The sequence below is a fragment of the Melopsittacus undulatus genome, chromosome 8 (genome assembly GCF_012275295.1).
Source record: "Melopsittacus undulatus isolate bMelUnd1 chromosome 8, bMelUnd1.mat.Z, whole genome shotgun sequence".
Lineage (NCBI taxonomy): Eukaryota > Metazoa > Chordata > Aves > Psittaciformes > Psittaculidae > Melopsittacus > Melopsittacus undulatus.
In genome coordinates, this window is record NC_047534.1 from 47658335 (window position 1) to 47676267 (window position 17933).

General features: G+C 41.6%; 1 protein-coding gene across 1 annotated transcript; it reads right to left on the reverse strand.

The window, feature by feature from the left end:
* DUSP29 (dual specificity phosphatase 29) lies at positions 1 to 14688 on the reverse strand. Its single transcript, XM_005152671.2, has 3 exons — positions 14504 to 14688; positions 4460 to 4680; positions 1 to 288 (listed from the first exon to the last, which is right to left on the reverse strand). The coding sequence occupies exons 1-3, from the start codon at positions 14686 to 14688 to the stop codon at positions 44 to 46; spliced, it is 651 nt and encodes a 216-aa protein (XP_005152728.2). The 3' UTR covers positions 1 to 43.
* Positions 14689 to 17933: the final 3245 nt, after the last annotated feature.

Below are 17933 nucleotides of genomic sequence, written 5' to 3' on the forward strand. Positions count from 1 at the left end.
TTTATGGAGTTTCTTTTTCAGCACAACCCTGCCAGCAACAATACTAGATTGTGGTGCTGTTATCATCATCAGATGGTAGACTGTTTTTGGTGTTCCTCCTCTGCAGTGTCAACGCTATGTCCAGTTCTCTCAGCTGCTTCAAGAAACCCCGGTTTGGCAGAATGCATCGGTGTCTTGACACTTGCTCAATGGCATCCACTATTGTCATATTCTTGTAAATCATCAGGTAAGCCAAGACCAGTGTAGCTGACCGGCTGCGACCCATAGCACAGTGAACCAGAACCTTGTCTGTGGAAACAAAGAGAAATGATGCAGAGATGACACTGAGTAATTCCCTTTTTTGACAGTGAAGGTGTCTGTGGTGCCCCTGCTCTCTTTGGTGGCTTGACTATCCTTACCCACATTTTTGTAAGACCCATGTTTTTACAGGTGGGGAAACTGAGGCTGTAAATCTTGCTGTAGTAACTGAACACCATCTACATTGGAGATTAGCCATTTCATCCTATACCAGGTTGCAGAGAAGGCCCGGGGGCTGCAGCCTTGTGTTAAGTAACATTAGCAAGCCCCACTGCAACCTAACTTCATATGCCTCACAAGTGACATGTTAAGTAAATCTGTGTTTGGACATAATGATCAAAGCACAGTGGTGTGAGAGGGTTTGGTGTGCTATCAGACAGTCCCTCCATGAGGATAAATGGGGTGTGCGGAGGTGCCTTCCTCAGTTTTACAAGCTAGACACAAAAGCTAACCAAAACTGATAATATTTTGTGGTTTTGACAGTAATGTCCTTCAGGATCTAGGTTACATCACTTAATGCCCAAATACTTCATCTGTAAAATATAGCTAACAAGGCTTTCTTAAGGCTCAGTAGTGTTTTTGAGGGCAGAGGATAAGAAGGGCCATGGAAGTTACTAGGCATATAACAAGGGGGATAGAAAGAAACCACTTCTTAAGTCTTAATAAAGCTTCTTTAAAAATCTGGCTAGTCACCCTGTTATATTGAGTGAAAGTAGCATTTCACCATCGCCCCTCTGAGTCTTTAATATGATCATCTCCTGGCAGTAGTAGCTTGTCTTGTGTAATACTGTGAATGCAGGATCTCTGCTAGTAGTTTTGATGTCTGAATAAATGTGCCTCAAGATTTAGCTTTGTGACATTGTTTGGTTTAACTTTGGACTTCCAGAGGCAGAAAGTCTATGGTTTCAGGTACTGGCAAGGATGTAAGCCAAAGTGGAACCTTCCCAATTTACTTTGTCTGGGGGAGGTGGAGGTTTCACGTGTTTTCATGTTTGATTAACAGGTTTTGAAAAACTTCAAAAGATTTCCAAAAATTACTCAAAGCCCTTGAGGGGGTCTCACAAAGGGTTGAACTGCTGAAGGAAGTGGATTTGGAGCACTCTCTCTAACACCCTGCTAAGCTGAATTGCCACAGGAAAAAAATACCTCCTCACAGGGCCAATAATAGTTTATCTCTGTCAGCTATGCCTAGTGAGAAGTGTTGGGTGCAAAGCCATCACTACTGCTGATTAACTCCTTTGCTTCCAGGCACAAAAGGATGTCTTGGCACAAGCAGCATTGGTCTGCAATGGATGCATCAAGAGCTGCCAACACTAGAGGATAAATGGTTACAGTCAGCATCCTAATCCCAGCAGATAGTCTTAGAGGCATCTTGGCAAAATTCCAGTCTCTCTGATAACTAAAAATGCCTCTTCCTCTCCTGGAAAATGTTAATCCCTTCTATTATTACTGCAAATATTTGAAACGGATAAAAACTCTCATTTGTTCAGCCCTTCATGCTTCTCTTTAGAGCTTCCCACCTTGTAAATGGGTTACTGTTGAGGTGATAAATACATGATAGGACAAGGAAGGCTTTCCTTTGTGTGGGTGGCAAATGCAGGGGATCTAGGAGAAAATGTACAGTTTTATATTGTTAACAAAGGTAAAAAATGGCTGTACAATGCTGAAATGCCCCCTGCTTGTAGGAAAATGAAGTCTGTCCTTTCTTCTGTGTGAATATTTTAAGATCTGACTGCTTATTACAGCAAAATGCTGGTACTAACCTGCAGAGCTGCGTCCCTTCTATCCCTTTTGTACCTATCAGTTCTGATGTAAGAACCAGTCTGAATCTTCCTTTTCCAGGATGGAATCCACTCTTGCTCTCTTTGATTCTCACAGTTACATCCTTCAAGGTATGGCTGAATATAGAATACCAGTGCACAGAACCAGAGGTCTTCTGAGTGGTGACAGGTCCCTGAGCTATTTTGGTCACTTGACTGGGGCTTGTGTTCCTTGAAAATCTGTCTAGATGCAGCGCTCTCTGGAGTCAGATGGAGTGATGACTGCTGAGGTGTTTGGTCAGATGCCTTGAGTCTTTGTGTCTGTCTCTCGTGTTTCTTCTCATGCTGCTTTTTTTACATCTATCTTCAGTGTATGTTCTCCCATGACATTTTCACATGCAAAGAAAGTTATTCCCCTCTAGTTCACTTTCTGAGGAATTAAGGCCCCAAGGGAATGAGTATTATATCTGTGGCATAATAGTAGTAAAAAACCTCTTAGAATAACAACTTATGTTTGGGTTAATCAGGCCTCACTGACACAAATTTTAAGCTGTCCTGTGGTCTGAATTGTATGGGTTTGGAAATCTTTATGCACAGCTGAATAATAGCATGCATAATTGTGAACACTTTTGAGTTTGCCTCTAAAACTACTCTTAAGAACATTGAAAGCAGTTCAGATACAAGTCCATCTGCCTATGTTTAAACTCTGCAAATACTGCTTTGATCAGGGAGTTTCTTCATCATCACAAAGATTTTGAAGGTTAGGTCAGAATTAATGTGTTAGGACTGTATTTTGACGGCATCTGAATTGCTAAGCTTTCTGGCCTGTTGCAGAAAGATAGAGGCTTCTTCATCTGCGGGAAAAGTTGTTCCAACAACACTGACTGTTGAGCATCTTCCCAGCAAAAGCATTGTATGATGACATCTATTCAATGAATTCGACCACTTGGCTGGCGGAAGGTTGCTCCCCCAGCAATGTGATACAGTCAAAGCAGATTCATTAGGACATGCATTCTGGTCACAAATGTGTAAGCTTTTCTTGTTGCACTTTTCCCTCTCTGTGTTTGCTCAGTTCTGATGCAGAGTAGCAAAGGAGTGTAATTGTGTTACTGATAAGAACTATTTAGCACCTTATACTGAAATCCCATGTTGGGGGATCGTTACTTGGTTACTTAGCATAAAAACCCGTTAAGGAATATGGATGGTATTTGTCAGGAAGATACAAATAGTCCTTTCCATTAGGCCCTCGAAATACAGAGCACCTTTGTACACTCGATGTGCATTCACAAATAATGCATGTAGCTCTTGGAGGAGAGCACTAGTTACTTGCCTATAAGCTTTTCTCCTGTGAGAGACATAAGTCTACTCTTCAGTTTAGCTTCTGGAGTCATTCTGTTGTGTAAATGTGTAGTGGGAAGCTACTGTCATTGTGGGCCATGCATAGGTGCATATCTTTGGCTGGGATTGGAGATGTACATGTTTTGTACTTTTCCCTCATGAGAAAGTTAAGAGCTTGCTCTTTTTCTTCATGAGTATTACAGTAATTCCTTATTTTATTGATCTTTATCAGAAAAGATCCTGTCTTGTTTGAAAAACAAAAACATGAATGTTGCAGGGAGTGCACAGCTGCAGAAATTGCTGCTATTTGTAGTATCTACTTCAATGAAGATTTTTTGTTTCGAGGAAGTTCATCCAGTCACTCTTTGATTTAGCTTTATGTTTCAGTGCTGGATTGGTGCATGATAACTATCTCAGAACCTGCTGGACTTTGACACAGTTTTGAAACAAAAGCATTAATACTTCCCCTTCCTCCCCATCCTACCCTTCCCTGCCCAAGTGTTTATTGGGATGCAAGATTGGGGTGAGGGGGTGGGGGTTCTAGCCTTTGCTGCTTCCTTTGTGCTTATTTCTTTGCCCCAGTGCAGCAGAGAAAACTGCAGGAACAGGAGGGTGATGGGAGTGAGGAAGTCTGCATTTCTTATTTCAGCTACTCTAGTCTGATACTGACCTCTGGCTTTCAGCTGTGGAGGTCACTAGACCCCAGATGCATGTCAGTTGTCCACTGCTTCCCAAAGGCAGTGCTTCAGACAGAATTTTTTGAAATGCCAAGTACCTTTCTTCACAGGCAAGAAATCTCCTGTCGGGAGATAATGCAAGCTCTGATGTGGGCTTTATCAAAGTGCTTGGTAAGAAGCTCTGGGGCTGGTACTAGTTCTGCAGTGAGAAAGGTCCTTGTTTACATCACTACCTTCTCTTAATCTAGTTTTCTGCTACTAGTTTTATATTCTGTGTTAAACTTGGACTTGTTTCCTTCCCACAAGGTTAAATGCATTGGAACTATGCTTATAATCAGATGGAGTAAATACTGTACTGTTTTTAACCATATTCAGCATCATCCTTACTTCTTTCATCCCGAAGTGCATTATCGATGAATTTAGAAGCTGAGTAAAAGAACTGGCTGAGCTGGAAAGTGGGGAGATCATCTGCTTCCACTCCATGGTACTCCACAGCCATGTCATGATAATATTCTGGTCCTGTGTCCACGTTCCGCTGACCATGGGCCGCATTGAGGATATGGGTGAAGCCTGCCTTCTGAAGGCTGTAGCGATCTAGTGCAGTTTTCCTGTTAAAACAAGAGCTATCATGTAAGTGAAGAACCTGCTTACCCAGCAAGCCAGGAAAAAAAAATCTGATTTGTTATGTTCTGAATGTTAATGGAACTGATAATGCTTCAAAAATGCATCATTTACCCTTGTAAAGATCTTAAGATACTGTCATTTAGAGTGAATGATACTTCTGGAGTTCATAACTATCTCTCCCAGGTCCTTAGAGCACCTTAAAAATGAATTTATTTTCCTGATGTCTTTGTAATGTAGGAAATACTGGCTTCTATCCATCTTATACAAGAAGAAACTTGAGATACAGAAAGTAATAGAATGAATTATTTAAAGTCATAAATCAGTGGCAGAACCTGAAACAGGATCCAGGAATGCTGCTTTCCCCTTCTGTTCTATCAATAGATATTGCAGAACTAATTAGAGTGAGTGATACGTGAGTAGTAAGATACTTAGGATTCAAAAAGAAGCTCTTTGTCCCTAAAAGAAGTTACTTAGTTTTTTCTCTAATTCTGTTTTTAAAAATAAAAATCATTCTAAATATCACCCTTTTGTGGTCACAGCTTCCTTCCAGGTTTCCTTTTACTGTAGTGTTTGGTTAAACCAGAGGACTAAAGCAAAAAGAACTAGATACAGAAATTGGATATTAGCCTTCAGTGAAAGCTGAAATTCTTGCATTTATCCTAATACTCGATTTTTTTCCTTTCTTGCCTTAGGTAAGGGGAGTCAGATAGGTAAGGAAATCCTAGATTCTTGTGTTTTAAACCCACTCAAGTGCTTGCCAGCAGTCTTGAAATTATTCAAGAAGTGCAGTTTGTAGCTAGGCATGTAAAAACCTTTTTGTTCCATTACAGAAAGCTTTTAGTTTTGGTAAGTTTTGTTCAGGAAAAGCTGTCAAGTATCATTAGTGCCTAGGAGGACTATTGAGCCTTTTCCCCAAAAAAAATTGCATAGGTTTTATTCTGTTAATGTTTTCACATAACTACTGCTGCCATAAATGAATTAGTGCATGATGTGAAACAGCTTTTTCCAACCAGGAGTACCTCTCTCCATAATGTCCCCTGAACATTTCAGTGTGTAAATGCAGCTACTGCCACACAGGACGTTGCGGTGTGCTACCTGTTGTGCCTCATAATTCTAGTGGTGACAGCTCAGAATAGCTTGGTGTTGACTTTGCCTTCCCAGCCTCTGTCAGAGTTAAAATCCCCCTTTGAACAGTTATTAGGGCATTTAACTGGGATATAGATACTGAAGGTCTTACCTATGTTCACTCTTATCTAGTTAAAGCTCATGGTAACTGGCTGTTCTGAGTAGATACTCCTTCCTGCAGAAATTATTTTGTGGACAGGAATGATAATGTCTTGACCCTACTGCCATTGTTGTCATGAAGTAATGTCCACTATGCAGTGGTTTTAAAAGTAAATAAAAACTCCAGATAATGTGGTGATGCCTGCCTAAGCTCAGTCAACTCTGGAGGACAGAGAAGAACCAGCATCTTGCTGCTAGTGCTGTGACTTGCTACCTCCACCTCAGGTTAATTAATGTGCAGTCATTCCTTTCATATTCTTGTTGCAGTGATTGACCTAGAAAGCTTTTTATTCTTCCTTCTTTAAGGAGATTTGTGCCTTTGGATTCTCTTAAAACTGTACATACTGTATACACTTTGCCAGCAAAGGCACTTCAGTTCTGGACTATATGGATGGCCAGTAAAAAAAAGAGTAAAGGTGCATGAATAACTACTTCTCTTAGTTTTGATGTGCTTAAGGTGAACTACAGGTTGTGCTTTCAAATTGTCTTATTTTATTTTACCTCCCTGATGCTGGGATAGAGAAAATATGTTTTCCATTCATCGGGTTGGCCCAAAGCATGTATCCAACAAACCATGAAAGACTGATGGTTTCAGGTCAGAGATCTGTGCTCAACTAGAACCCCTGCAGTTGGAGACCTACATCCTGAATAGTAAGTAGGACTGCAGTGTAGTTAGGGTCAGTGAAAAAACAAAGTTTCTGATGGACTGTGGATACTACCAGATGTTAGCTTCTGCAAGCACTGCTCAGGCTAATAAACAGCATTTGAATTATGTAATGAAATTGTTCTCAGCAAGGGCAGTGTCAAACAATAGGTTGCATGACAGTCATTAACATTTGACGCTTACATTCCTCTGAAACACAGTTTTCCATTTCCTTGATTAGGTTCTCAGGGGATTGCCTTTTGACACAGTGGGTGAAACTAATGCATTTGTTTCTGGTGGTTGCACTTACAGTCTTGTTCTGTGTGGAAGGATCTAATTTTCAAGTGTTCAGAGGCACCAGTGTTTCAATCGGTATTCAGAAAGAAGGGCTACCATCTTTTCTTTAACTGAGCAATCACCTCAGTCTAGCCAAGTACCTGTGAATTTCCCCCTCCATCTCCCAGTCTTGCCTGTATCTGCATACTGTGCATTTTGGGGCTGGGATGGAATTAATCCTCCTCCTTTTTATTTAACCAATTAAAGGCAGGGCAGTTGGGTGTTCATTTTGCATCACAATTTGCATTAGCCATTGTTTTCCCTTGTCCTGCTCGAGTTAAGGAATATGCATATTGTTACTCTTGTAGTTCCCTCTGTTTTATGCGGCGTGGGCTAAAAATGGAATCAGCAGTGGATCAACCTTGAATGCTGTTGCAAAAAGCCCATTGTAAATACTCAAGTGAAATATCTAATTTTTCTTTTTTAAGTAAATTATAGGTGTATCAAGGAAATACTTAAGCTGTCTGCTTCACTGTTTCTGGCAGTCAAGAACATTTACTCTTTTCCTCAATGGTTTGGAAAGGCTGAATATAAAACATCATCCCGTTTTTAGTTGCACTTGATACGTAAACAGATTCAGCAATACCCTTTTGGGCTGAATGTTGCCTTGCCCAGTATAATTCTTATCTATGCAATACGGATGCACATTTTCTTCTTTCTATGGATGTTGCCAATTTAGAAAGCTTCCAGGAAATGAGTGCTCAGTGTTGAGCATTCAAATCTGTGAAGATCTCCACACTTTCACTGGAATAGGTACTCAATGCGGTGTGTAGGTGTTGTAGAACCTGTCAATTGAACAGAGACCCAAAATGATTGCGTTGGCCAAGTGGAACAGGGTCGATGTACGTCCTGAGGGTAGGTATGTGGCTTGTGCATCTGCAGGCTGAGCTGTTGCATGAAATCTGTAAAGTGGATGTTGGTACCTTTTTTCCATTAGATACTCTGGACAATGTGATCTCTGGAAAGCTTTTCCTAAGATTTCTAATACATAGTATTGTGTACAGATCTGATGAAATAGTTACTGTGCAATACAAAACAGGGTTCACTGGACTGCAAGAAGTGCCTGCCTTGGGCTTTAGGATCTGCATCTTGTGAAGAAATCTGAAGTGACGCTTCCTCTTTTTCAGGAGCCAAGAATGCTTAATTTCAAACTTGATACGGAGATTAGAAGGCAGTTATGTTCTTTCTCCTATCACCCCAGTCTTGCACTTGATAATTATGTTTTCATAGAAGATACCTCTACTGTCCTTTCAAAAATTTCTTCATTTTTTTTCTGGTAAAATCTTTACCCCAAAGCTAGATAAACAGCCCAGGTGGACCACCACTTGTCATATGGGCCCAGGTTTGTCTGCTTTTTCACTCATCAGCTTTTTATCTTGTTCTTTGATCACAAATATTACTGGGCAGAGACTGTGCTGAGACTCTGATGCTGTTATAATATAGGCAGTTAAACTTGAGGTCATGCTGGGTCTGCAGTATGTTGATTGCCAGTTAAAAGAGAGCAAGGAGCAGGCTGTTAAGTCTTCATAGAGGAACCCATATGCCTGTAAATGGAAATGTTACTGTGCCCCTTGATGTGTTTGCTTGGAATGGCTTTAGCCATCAGTGAACTCCAGGTTTGTGCAAAGGACTGGCTTTCTTTCCAGCCTCAGCTGAATCTAGTGTTGTGGAAGCATCCCTTGTTATCTGTTTACTTTTACTAGAGCCTAAATTTTTTGTGTTTCACCATGCATCATGCTCCTGGTTATGTCCCAAGGAAGGGGGAATACTTTTGGTCTTCCTTGCAGTTTTTACTATGTCTGAGGTATTGGTATTTTAGATGAAAGGAAGGAATAAATCAAGCATAAATTTCTGCTAATATCCAACTGGTTTAGGTGACTAACAGCATAGGATCATTCAAGGATATATGAATCATAAACCTTACTGGAGGAGTCATAACTCCTAATTCACTTTCAACTAGAAATGACACAGATTTTTTTCCCTCACAATTGGCTCACTAAAAGAGTTTAATAGTCAAGCTTGACAATGTTCCTCTTTTCCCTGTTTGGGTCCTGCTGTTTCCTAAATTGCAATTAATATTTACATTTTTGTGATAATGGTTGAGTTTTAAGTAGCCGTTGTAAAGAAGGGTTTGCTACAAATGCCAGTGTAGGTGAAGCCTTAAACATTTGACTACTCTTGTGATTGTTTTCATTTTGTATGTCTCCACCATCTGTGCTCTTAGCGCTTGATTTCTTTTCATGTGGTGCAGCTGGGGTCTCCAGTGTCTGCCTTGAACATGTTCCTGTGCAGAGAAGGTGAAGTGTGGCACTGGGAGATAACAGTGAAATTTTCAGTGAAATTTACTTTAGTAAGAGATGAACTGGACAGATTGGTCCTGTGTAAAAACTCAACAGTACTTCAGTTCGGAGCACATAAACATATGCTGATAGTTAAGCATACCCAGAAGTCCTTCCCTCTATAGCAAAGCATGTTAAGTAAAAACTCAGTGCTTTGCTGAATCAGACCCTGCCTTTACTGTAGGACAGATGGACTCATAAACATGTTTTTAAAGTTCTGAGGCAAGGGGGAGTACTTTGATATGGGAATACCACCTAAAGGGCGAAAACTTGAGATAAATCACTTTCATGTAGGGATATATTGATAATAACAGACCCTCACTAAGAGGGGGTACTGTTTCAGACAAAAATGTCATCCATTTTCAAATGGTTCCCAAAAGAGTATTTGCATCTCTCGCGTTGTGCAAGGGCAAGTTAAGGGCTTGTCCAAAACTAACTGTGCCTGCTGTCAGTTTTAAAGCTTAAGATTCACAGGATTAAAAGCAAGTGCTACAGCAAACTCTCCCTCCTTCTGGAAGCAACTGGAAGCAACAGTGTAAGTAGTTGTAATGCGAAGGAAAATCCTTCCTTTCAAGTTGCCATCTCCAGTGTACCACATCCCTTCTCTTATGTTCAAAAATACTGTCCTAACAAGCTTTAGTCCCAGCTGCTTTCATGAGGAAGTTGCCCAAACCAATGTAGCTGGAAAAGAGGGAAAAACAACTTGTAGGCATGGCAGCCTGCACCTCCACATGAAATGTTAAGTATACTAAAAGCAGCTAATGAAGAGAAGAGAAGCCAGCTGCTGATGAAAACCCAAGTACCTCTAAAGGAAGGGAAGTAATCCTCCAAAATGCTTCATGAAGATGTGGCAGAGCAGCTCCCTTGACAGGTAAGTCAGCACCTTACAGCTGGTACTGGTCAACCAGATGACTGGTATGCTAGTAAACTCTAAGTACAGCAAAGTCTCGTAAGCTTGAGCAATGCAAACATGTTTCACTATAGACTGTTAAAACCACAGATTGACGTGACCCAGATTGACAAAACACAAAGAAATCTGAGGCAACATGTTACTAGAAGAGGAGTCATCTCTCAAACTTTTCCATTTTCTTTAGCGCTGAAGGAAAGCTTGATGCAGGATGATAATTTACCAGATGGTCAGTGTCAGAAAGAAGCTTCCTGAATATAGGCAATACTGACACTTCCTTAAGAAAATCTGGCAGTTCTCCCTCCTGAGGAGAGATGTTGAGAATTTCCAATAGTACTGACCCAATTTCCTTTGGTAACTCCAGCACTGAGGGAGTCTAGAGATAGTGAAGCACTGTATCCCCTTTTCCTTCTGAGGTGTTGCTCCGTTTCTGTGGATACCTCCTGTTCAGTGTGAATTAGAAGAATTTTTAGGTACCACTGAAAATACTGAAGAGGATCTGTGTAAAAAAAAAAAGATTTAGTACATTTTCTTCTGGTCCTAAGTGGTGGGGTTTGTTTTTGTAAATGATGCAACCTAGGTACAGGGAATACCTCTCTGCTTCATATGCAGCAGAGAGGCATCAAGCCTGACTGACTACATCAAGTGATGTAGTCAGTCAGATCCTGGTCTTGACTTCAGTCACTTGCCAAGTGATAGGAATCACCTATGGAGAGAGATGTTGGTATGTGGGGAATTTTTACTTGTCTTGGAAATCATTGCTGCTTTAAGAAGTTTACAGTCCAGTGTTACAGATTTGATTTTCTGAATTGTTAAACTACTGTTGCAATTGGCAGATCTTCATACTAACAAGGTTGAAACTATGTCCTCAAGAGAGTTCTTATAATCTAAATTTGCATGCACTTCTATTTTTTTATGATTAATACTGCTGTAGATCCTAAGAGTTCATAATGGTAAAACAGTAGGAGGCAACTATTTTCTACCCATCTGTTTTCTTCTACGTTAGTATAAATTGTCTTTCTATTTAATCTCTTGGAAAAAGCCTTACTTTATTCTTTTTCTGGAGAAAGGGTAGAGGAGAGGAGTTTTACCTATATTTACCTATATTTAAAGTTTATTTACAGATGTTCATTATCCTACAGTTCAATCTGTAAGTTTGAATTGATGTGTATCTTGTTGAATCTTACCTGTGTTAGTTCTCAAGACCCTAAGCCCTGGGGCTCTATTGGGACAAGCACAGACAATAGCTTTCTTGAAGTACAAACTCAGTTCAGCTGCATATCCAGAAAATTATTTTCCAAATTTAACCTGTAAGGAAGTAGATTCCAGAAGACTTCTTTTCCTCTGGAGTAGTTTGAGAACACAGAAAGACCTGTAACTGTGATCAGGCCTCATATCCTAATGAGAGCTAGAGGGTGGTTAAAAGGAAAATAAAATCTGAGGTAGCCTTTGTCTTCAGCTAAAATATTCTTTGAAATTCAGAAAAGTGGAACCATGATCATATCTAGGGTAACAAGGCAATAACTGATCTGTTGCAAGAAGAAACTATAAGCTGCATAACTAGCAGAGGTATTTTCCATGTGATTGCAGTGAACCAAGCAGACTGGGGATTAGCCAATCAAACTGCCCATGCAAGTAACCCAGTGACCAGTGAAAGAAAGGAGCAAGACAAAGCTGCTTTCAATCCCTTAGGCAGCCTTTAGGTGTGAGGAGGATATATGCAAGCACTAATCCTCGTAGCAGATGAATCAAGATTTTGGCAAAGCTTGTTTTATTCATATCACTGGGCTGTCTCCTGCAAGTTCCAGTGTCTGGTCTTTAAAAGTCCTTGGAACTTGCTGGAGGAAAATTTCAATTGGAGCTGAACACAGCATGTTATATTTTGAGGCTTTGATTATTCCGGGTCTGACAGGCTCATGGAGATTTCATTGCCTCTGGGCAACATCTGCAGTGAAGCCTTGTAACAAAAGGATTGAGTGGCCTCATAGGGCTCCTTGATAGCCTGTATTGCATTAGAAGGAAGATGTGGTTATGTAGTCAGGTTAATTAATTAGCATTTCCATAAGCAGTCACAAGTCCTGTTAACCTTGTAAATGCAGGAGGCAGGAATGAAGCACAGATGTGAAGGCTCTGAAGATAAACTCTGCATGTGTGTGTTCACTTGATTTTGTTGATGAGCTCCACTAAATTCTTTCAAGATCAACTTTAATTTAGCATGGCTAAGGATGCAAATGCAACCAACATCTGTTCATGTCTCCATGGCAGCTCTTCAGCAACCAGTGCTACAGCATGATCTTAAAATAAACTAATACAAACCCCCCTGCCACACTGAAGGAGAAAGCTGTTGGTTGGAAGTAAGGTGTGGAGCTGGCTGAGGACAGATACAGAGGTCTGGACTTAGCCTGCTTCAAAAGAAATTTTAGTTCTGGTAATGAAAGCTGCATCTTGCCTGCAGACCAGTCATCGTCTTGGGTTTTCTGCTACTGAATGTCAAGTTTGCCCCTATCTGGCTGACTAATTGGTCTCTTTCGAGGGAGTCCCATTTTCTGGTGAAGTTTTACTTCTGTTAACTCCCCATCTGCTCCTAACATCTTTTTTCTTCTCCATTAGCCTTCTCATGCTTCCATCTCAGTCACTTTGGGAGCTTGTTTCCTCTTGAAGCACCATTGCTTTTCCTCCTGGCTTAAGACTGGTCCCCTGCAGAAATATATTGCCCAGTGTAAGTGGGCATAGCTCGAAGTACTCTCAAGAGGTTTGGTTTTGCTGTTCCTCTGGTTAGTTTGTACTAAGTGCAGGTGTATTGGTGTACTGTATTCAGAGTCACACCTTCCAACATTTATTAAATTAAGAAACCACTGCTGCAGGAACAATTACAGGGAAGAGTCAGTGGCTGCTGTCCTGGGCTCAGAGACTACTGTCCAAATACCTGTCGTCTTACTCGATTTCTTTGCTAGAGGGCAGAGCTGTAGCTTCATCACAGAGATAAGGAAATTCTTCCAACAGCTTAATTCAGAATAATTCTGCTGGTGATTCTGAACAAGGAAGTAGGAAATAAGTGCCAGAAGAGGCTCTTTTTTACACTGAATCTTGACTTAGAAATATGTAGCAAAAGGGATAGGACAGGGTGGAGAGAGGACAACTCAATCCGCTTTTCTTTGTTCATGAGTCATTTGGCCAAGCTCTTCTCATGGCTTAATCTCTAAAAGTCTCTGAAAGTGGGAGCACAGAAATTATGTGTCTTTCTGTTCCCTCTGGCGCCACAGAAGTAATCGGTCGATGATATTAGGAGTCTTGTAACTTTCAAGACTGTATATCTTTCCTCTTTTATAAGCTGGCAAGAGATGAATTTTAGGACCTTTTAAAAATTATTGAGAACTTTGGAGCCAGTGGGGCTCCTGCTTGTGCCTTACAATAATGATGTAAAATAAACGTCAAGTTAGCACAGGGTGTAGAGGAAAATGGGAAGTAGACCAGTAATGCCTAAGGGCTAAGAAAAGCACTCTTGCTCTGCTCAGGGGCTTGGGTTAGGGGATTTTCTGATGGCATGTCTCTGGTTTGCAGCAGTCATCTTCTTGTTGGAATAGGCTGTTTCTAGTTTAGTCCTGTGCTCAGCACAGCTAAGTCTGCTTTGTGGGTTTGTTTTGTTTCCAAATCACACTTAGTCTGATCTGAAGCTTTGCCTTCCACAGGGTTCTGTTTGTTTTAATCTCTTGAGCAATTTGGAAGTGCAGAGTATTCCATGTACAGAAGCAAAAGCTTGGAAATGCAGAAATACCACTGCGAGTTGAGCTGTCCCTTTAATCACTTTTCAAGAATTACGTTTTAGGTTTAAACCAACCTAAGCTGTGGTCAACACATCTAGGTTGTGCTGTTCTGTCAGTGTAACTCTGGCATTTCACAAATTACTCCTTGCAATGAGACATTTAAAAATAGATCATGACTGGCTTCAACCTCAGCAGCCTACACCAGTGCCACAACTGCTCCTGTTACTGAGACTTGAGCAGCAGACCCTGCCACACTTATTCAGCACTCTACTGAACCAGCAGCAACCAACATGGTGTGCCCATATCTGAGGGCTATCCGAGGCTCTGATTGCTGTGTTGGATTCTGGCATCTGTCAGTATCTTGTCAAACCACATCATCATTGCTAAATACTAACGGATGAGTAGGAGGAGGAAAGAAACACAATGCTCTGTTGGTGAGCTGTACTTAGTGCAGCTTAGTCATCTCCTATGTAAAAGAGATGTGCTATGTACACTTACTCGTCCACTATGTAGAGCAGTACTATGTACACTTACTCATCTCCTATGTAGAGATTGGGCCAGACTTCATTGACATGAGTGTACTGTGGGCATCCTTTCCAGAAGAGTCGCTCCAATTCAAATGCACCTGGGGTGGAGTAATCCTCATCAGGATCTACTTTCGTTGCTTTGTATGCATTTTTCTTCCCAGCATTCAAACCTGCTGATGACATCTTGTCCATGGAGTAGTGCTCTCCGGTCATGCAAGAAACTGGAATGTAACCAAAACAGAATGTTAAGCTGAGGAATCACAAAGCAGGCAACTTCTGCTCCAGCTGTGTGATGCTGGGAGCAGCACTGGCCAGGCATGTTTGGGCCGGGCATGGTATGGGCAAGGAATGCTTTTGGACAAGCTCACCAGCAATGGGAGCAAAAGCAAAAAGTTTGTGATCACTGAAGATTGGTCTCCACTGGGATTTTGTTTCCTGGAAATTCTACTGGTACAAATTTGTTAGGTCCAGGAGCCTGATCCAAGGGATCTAGAGCAGCTTGGGGAACTGAGTGGGGTAAATATGTTTCGTTAGCTGTGAATTTCATAAAGGCTTCTCTGTGTGATTTTCAGCAATGCAGGGATGTAGAATGTGTTGATTCAGGTAAATGTTGGGTGTACCAGTCCTGGTCTGTAAAAACCTTAATGCAGCCCTGCACACTGAACCTTGTAGGTTTTTTACAGGAAGGGGAGTTTGCCTTTTGGCAGCACCACTGACTGATTGACAAAATATTTTCTAACCAGGTTGGGCTCAAGGACTTCCTTCTTTTGGGATTCACTTTTTGAGAGTTTTGAGGGGTTTTTTGTTCGGGTTTTTATTTTTTTAACCTTGATGCGTACCTGCCAAGTGGGTAGGAAGAAGCACCGATGAACATACAGAGGGGAGCAATGGAGTGATATTATCCTGTAAGTAAAACCAGAGTATCATTAACGGTGCTAAAAACAGCACCCTTTGCCTGTCCATGCTGTCAAAGCTGAGTTGCTCAAAACTGACAACCCTGATGTCCTGTGTGTCTGAGCTATCTGCTAAGTGTTGAATCCTTTGGTGTCAGCTTTACACATCTCTTGAAGCTGCAGATTCTTGCTTGCTTGCTATACGTTTCTCAGCTGCTGTCCTGATCGAGGCTTTCCCCTGGGAAGTTTGTCCCCCTCAGCTGTGGAGTCAGCAGTTAAAGCCCAGTTAGATGGTGTCCCTCCTCCCTCACTTCCCGAAGCTCTTCCTTGCTTAGGAGCTGGGCACTAGCCCCAGGACCAGCCTGGAGTTTTCACAAAGCCGGTTAGTGAAGTTGAAGGCCAAGGACTAACGTGAGTCTCAACACATTCCTCATCCATGTCTTTACGAAAACACTGCCTTAGGACTTGGCAGGTAACTGTAGGTTTGCTTTTGGACAGGTGGGTTCTTTGGGTCCATGGGTTCTTTACATCTTCATTTAACATTCCTAATCTCCCGCAGCTGAAGTATCCCAGGTAAAAGCCCATGAAATACATATGATACAGAAACCCTTGCACCAGCAGCAACCATACCAGCCACTGTGGGTGTAGTGCAGCTGCAAGAGTGCAATGCTGTGCTCCTTAGCTCAGGTGTGGCACTGCACTGTCCTCCCAGAGAAGCCAGCTGGTATCCACATGCATACAGTGTTGGTGTGTTTAGATGAAGGGGTTTTTCAGATTGTTTTATTTTCATTTTTTGATGACTTAAAGACAGTTTTGCATGGGGAGCGCTAAGGTGCAGTACATCCATGTATTCTCAGTAAAGAAGCAAAGCAGTGATTGACAAGTGATAAAGGTGTACGTGAGAGCTTTTCAGTCCAAATTAGCAGCACTCTGCACACTACCAGACATGTCATAGGTCTAGGCACAATGTCAGGGAAGAATTATTGTGAGGGACATGGGTGTTGCCATTAATGTCTCCTTTGCTTCTGTGGCTGAAGGCAAATCACCTTTTGTTCTGGGTGTTGTCAGCAGGAAGTTAAACCGCTCATGCAGCCGGTCTTTACAGCAAACCTGTAGGAACTGGAATCTGGGGCATGTCTGACCTACTATTTACCCTGTTGCCAGTTGTCACCTATCTTGTCCTCTGAAAAATGTGTCTTTTTTCCCTTGTTGCCAGCCTTCTGCTGCAGACTCTTGCCTGCTCTGTCTTCCTGTTGGGTCTGTCTTGTCTTCTGCTGGACTCCCTGATGTCTCATGGCAGCAATTGTTCCTGTCTCTCAATCCCCTTGTAGGGAGAAGTTGAACCTTGCAGTTCTGTAGATTTGTAACAAGAAGAGGTGCGGTTGGGCTTGATCTTATGAAGTGTGCAAGTACAGCCTGCCAAAATCCACCTTTCTTGCAGGGAACAAATCCTGTAGTGGCTCCCGCAATTTTTTGTGTTGGCCACTAGTGATATTTGTGTCCTTTAATTACAAAAATCTGGCTAATGCCTTCATGCAGCTGTTGTAGAACTCTCCTGAAAGCAGGATGACCATTTTTCACTGACATCCCATGTACCCATGGGGTTTGTTTCCTCAGTTTGGGCTCTTTTGTGCCTGTCATGTTCTGTTTCTCCACAAACCTTGAAAAAGCCAAATGATTCCTGTTTTCCTACTCCAAGGCTAGGCAAGATTGTGGAGTCAGTTTTTGTTTGGCATATGTACACCTTTGTTCAAAAATTGGCTTGCTTTCACTGGCAAGAGGATCTGTCTTTCAGCCAATCTTCCTAAAACACGATGATGATGTTTAGCTAAGTGGTCCTCTGCAGAGATTTGTAGAGGGCTCTGAGAATTCTAGCTTCTAGCAGGCTTGCCTTGAGCTTGGTCTTGCCTGCCTCTGAGTAGCACCAAGTCCCATCTCTGTGCCCCCAGTAGACATTCCCCAGGAGAGAATTTTACCTTTCCATGCCAGAATTATGCAAATTCTACATGCAGATTCCACAGTATAGATAATGTTAGATAGTCAGAGATACAAATCTAATAGTCTGACTTCAGAGTGAATAGGCTGTTATCTAGAACTTGATAAGAACTGCTATCTGTCTAGTAAGGAATTATTTGTCTAGTAAGGACTTATCTTAGCCGAGAGCCTGCTGCCTTCATGCTGAAGGACTGACTATGCTTTTATTCACAGCTGCATAAAATGGGAGGGAAGGAAAGGAAGGGAAGAAGAGAAAGCAATGTAATTGGTAATCGTGCTCAGTGGCCACAATGCATTGATTTGTTACACCAGTAGTCCCTCCTAGTAGACTGCAGACCTCAAAACAGGGCAATTACATGTGCAAATGATCATTTGTGGTAGTGTGACACCGTCTCACTTTGAAGCTTGGTTAGCACTCTGAAAGTTAGACCGCTGCTGAGAAATACTCGTTTCTGTCCTGGGAAGCCATATGCTCCCTGAACTTTCAAGTAAGCTATGTTCTTTTATGCCTTGCCAATGTTATCTGCTGCAGGGATATTTAAATTGAAT

Coding starts and splice junctions, on each gene's coding strand:
- DUSP29 (XM_005152671.2), bottom strand. CDS start 14,688: ATGGACAAGATGTCATCAGCAGGTTTGAATGCTGGGAAGAAAAATGCA. Junction 4,681..14,503: donor AATCTCTACATAGGAGATGA/GTAAGTGTACAT, acceptor TTGTTTTAACAG/GAAAACTGCACTAGATCGCT. Junction 289..4,459: donor TGCACTTCGGGATGAAAGAA/GTAAGGATGATG, acceptor TTGTTTCCACAG/ACAAGGTTCTGGTTCACTGT.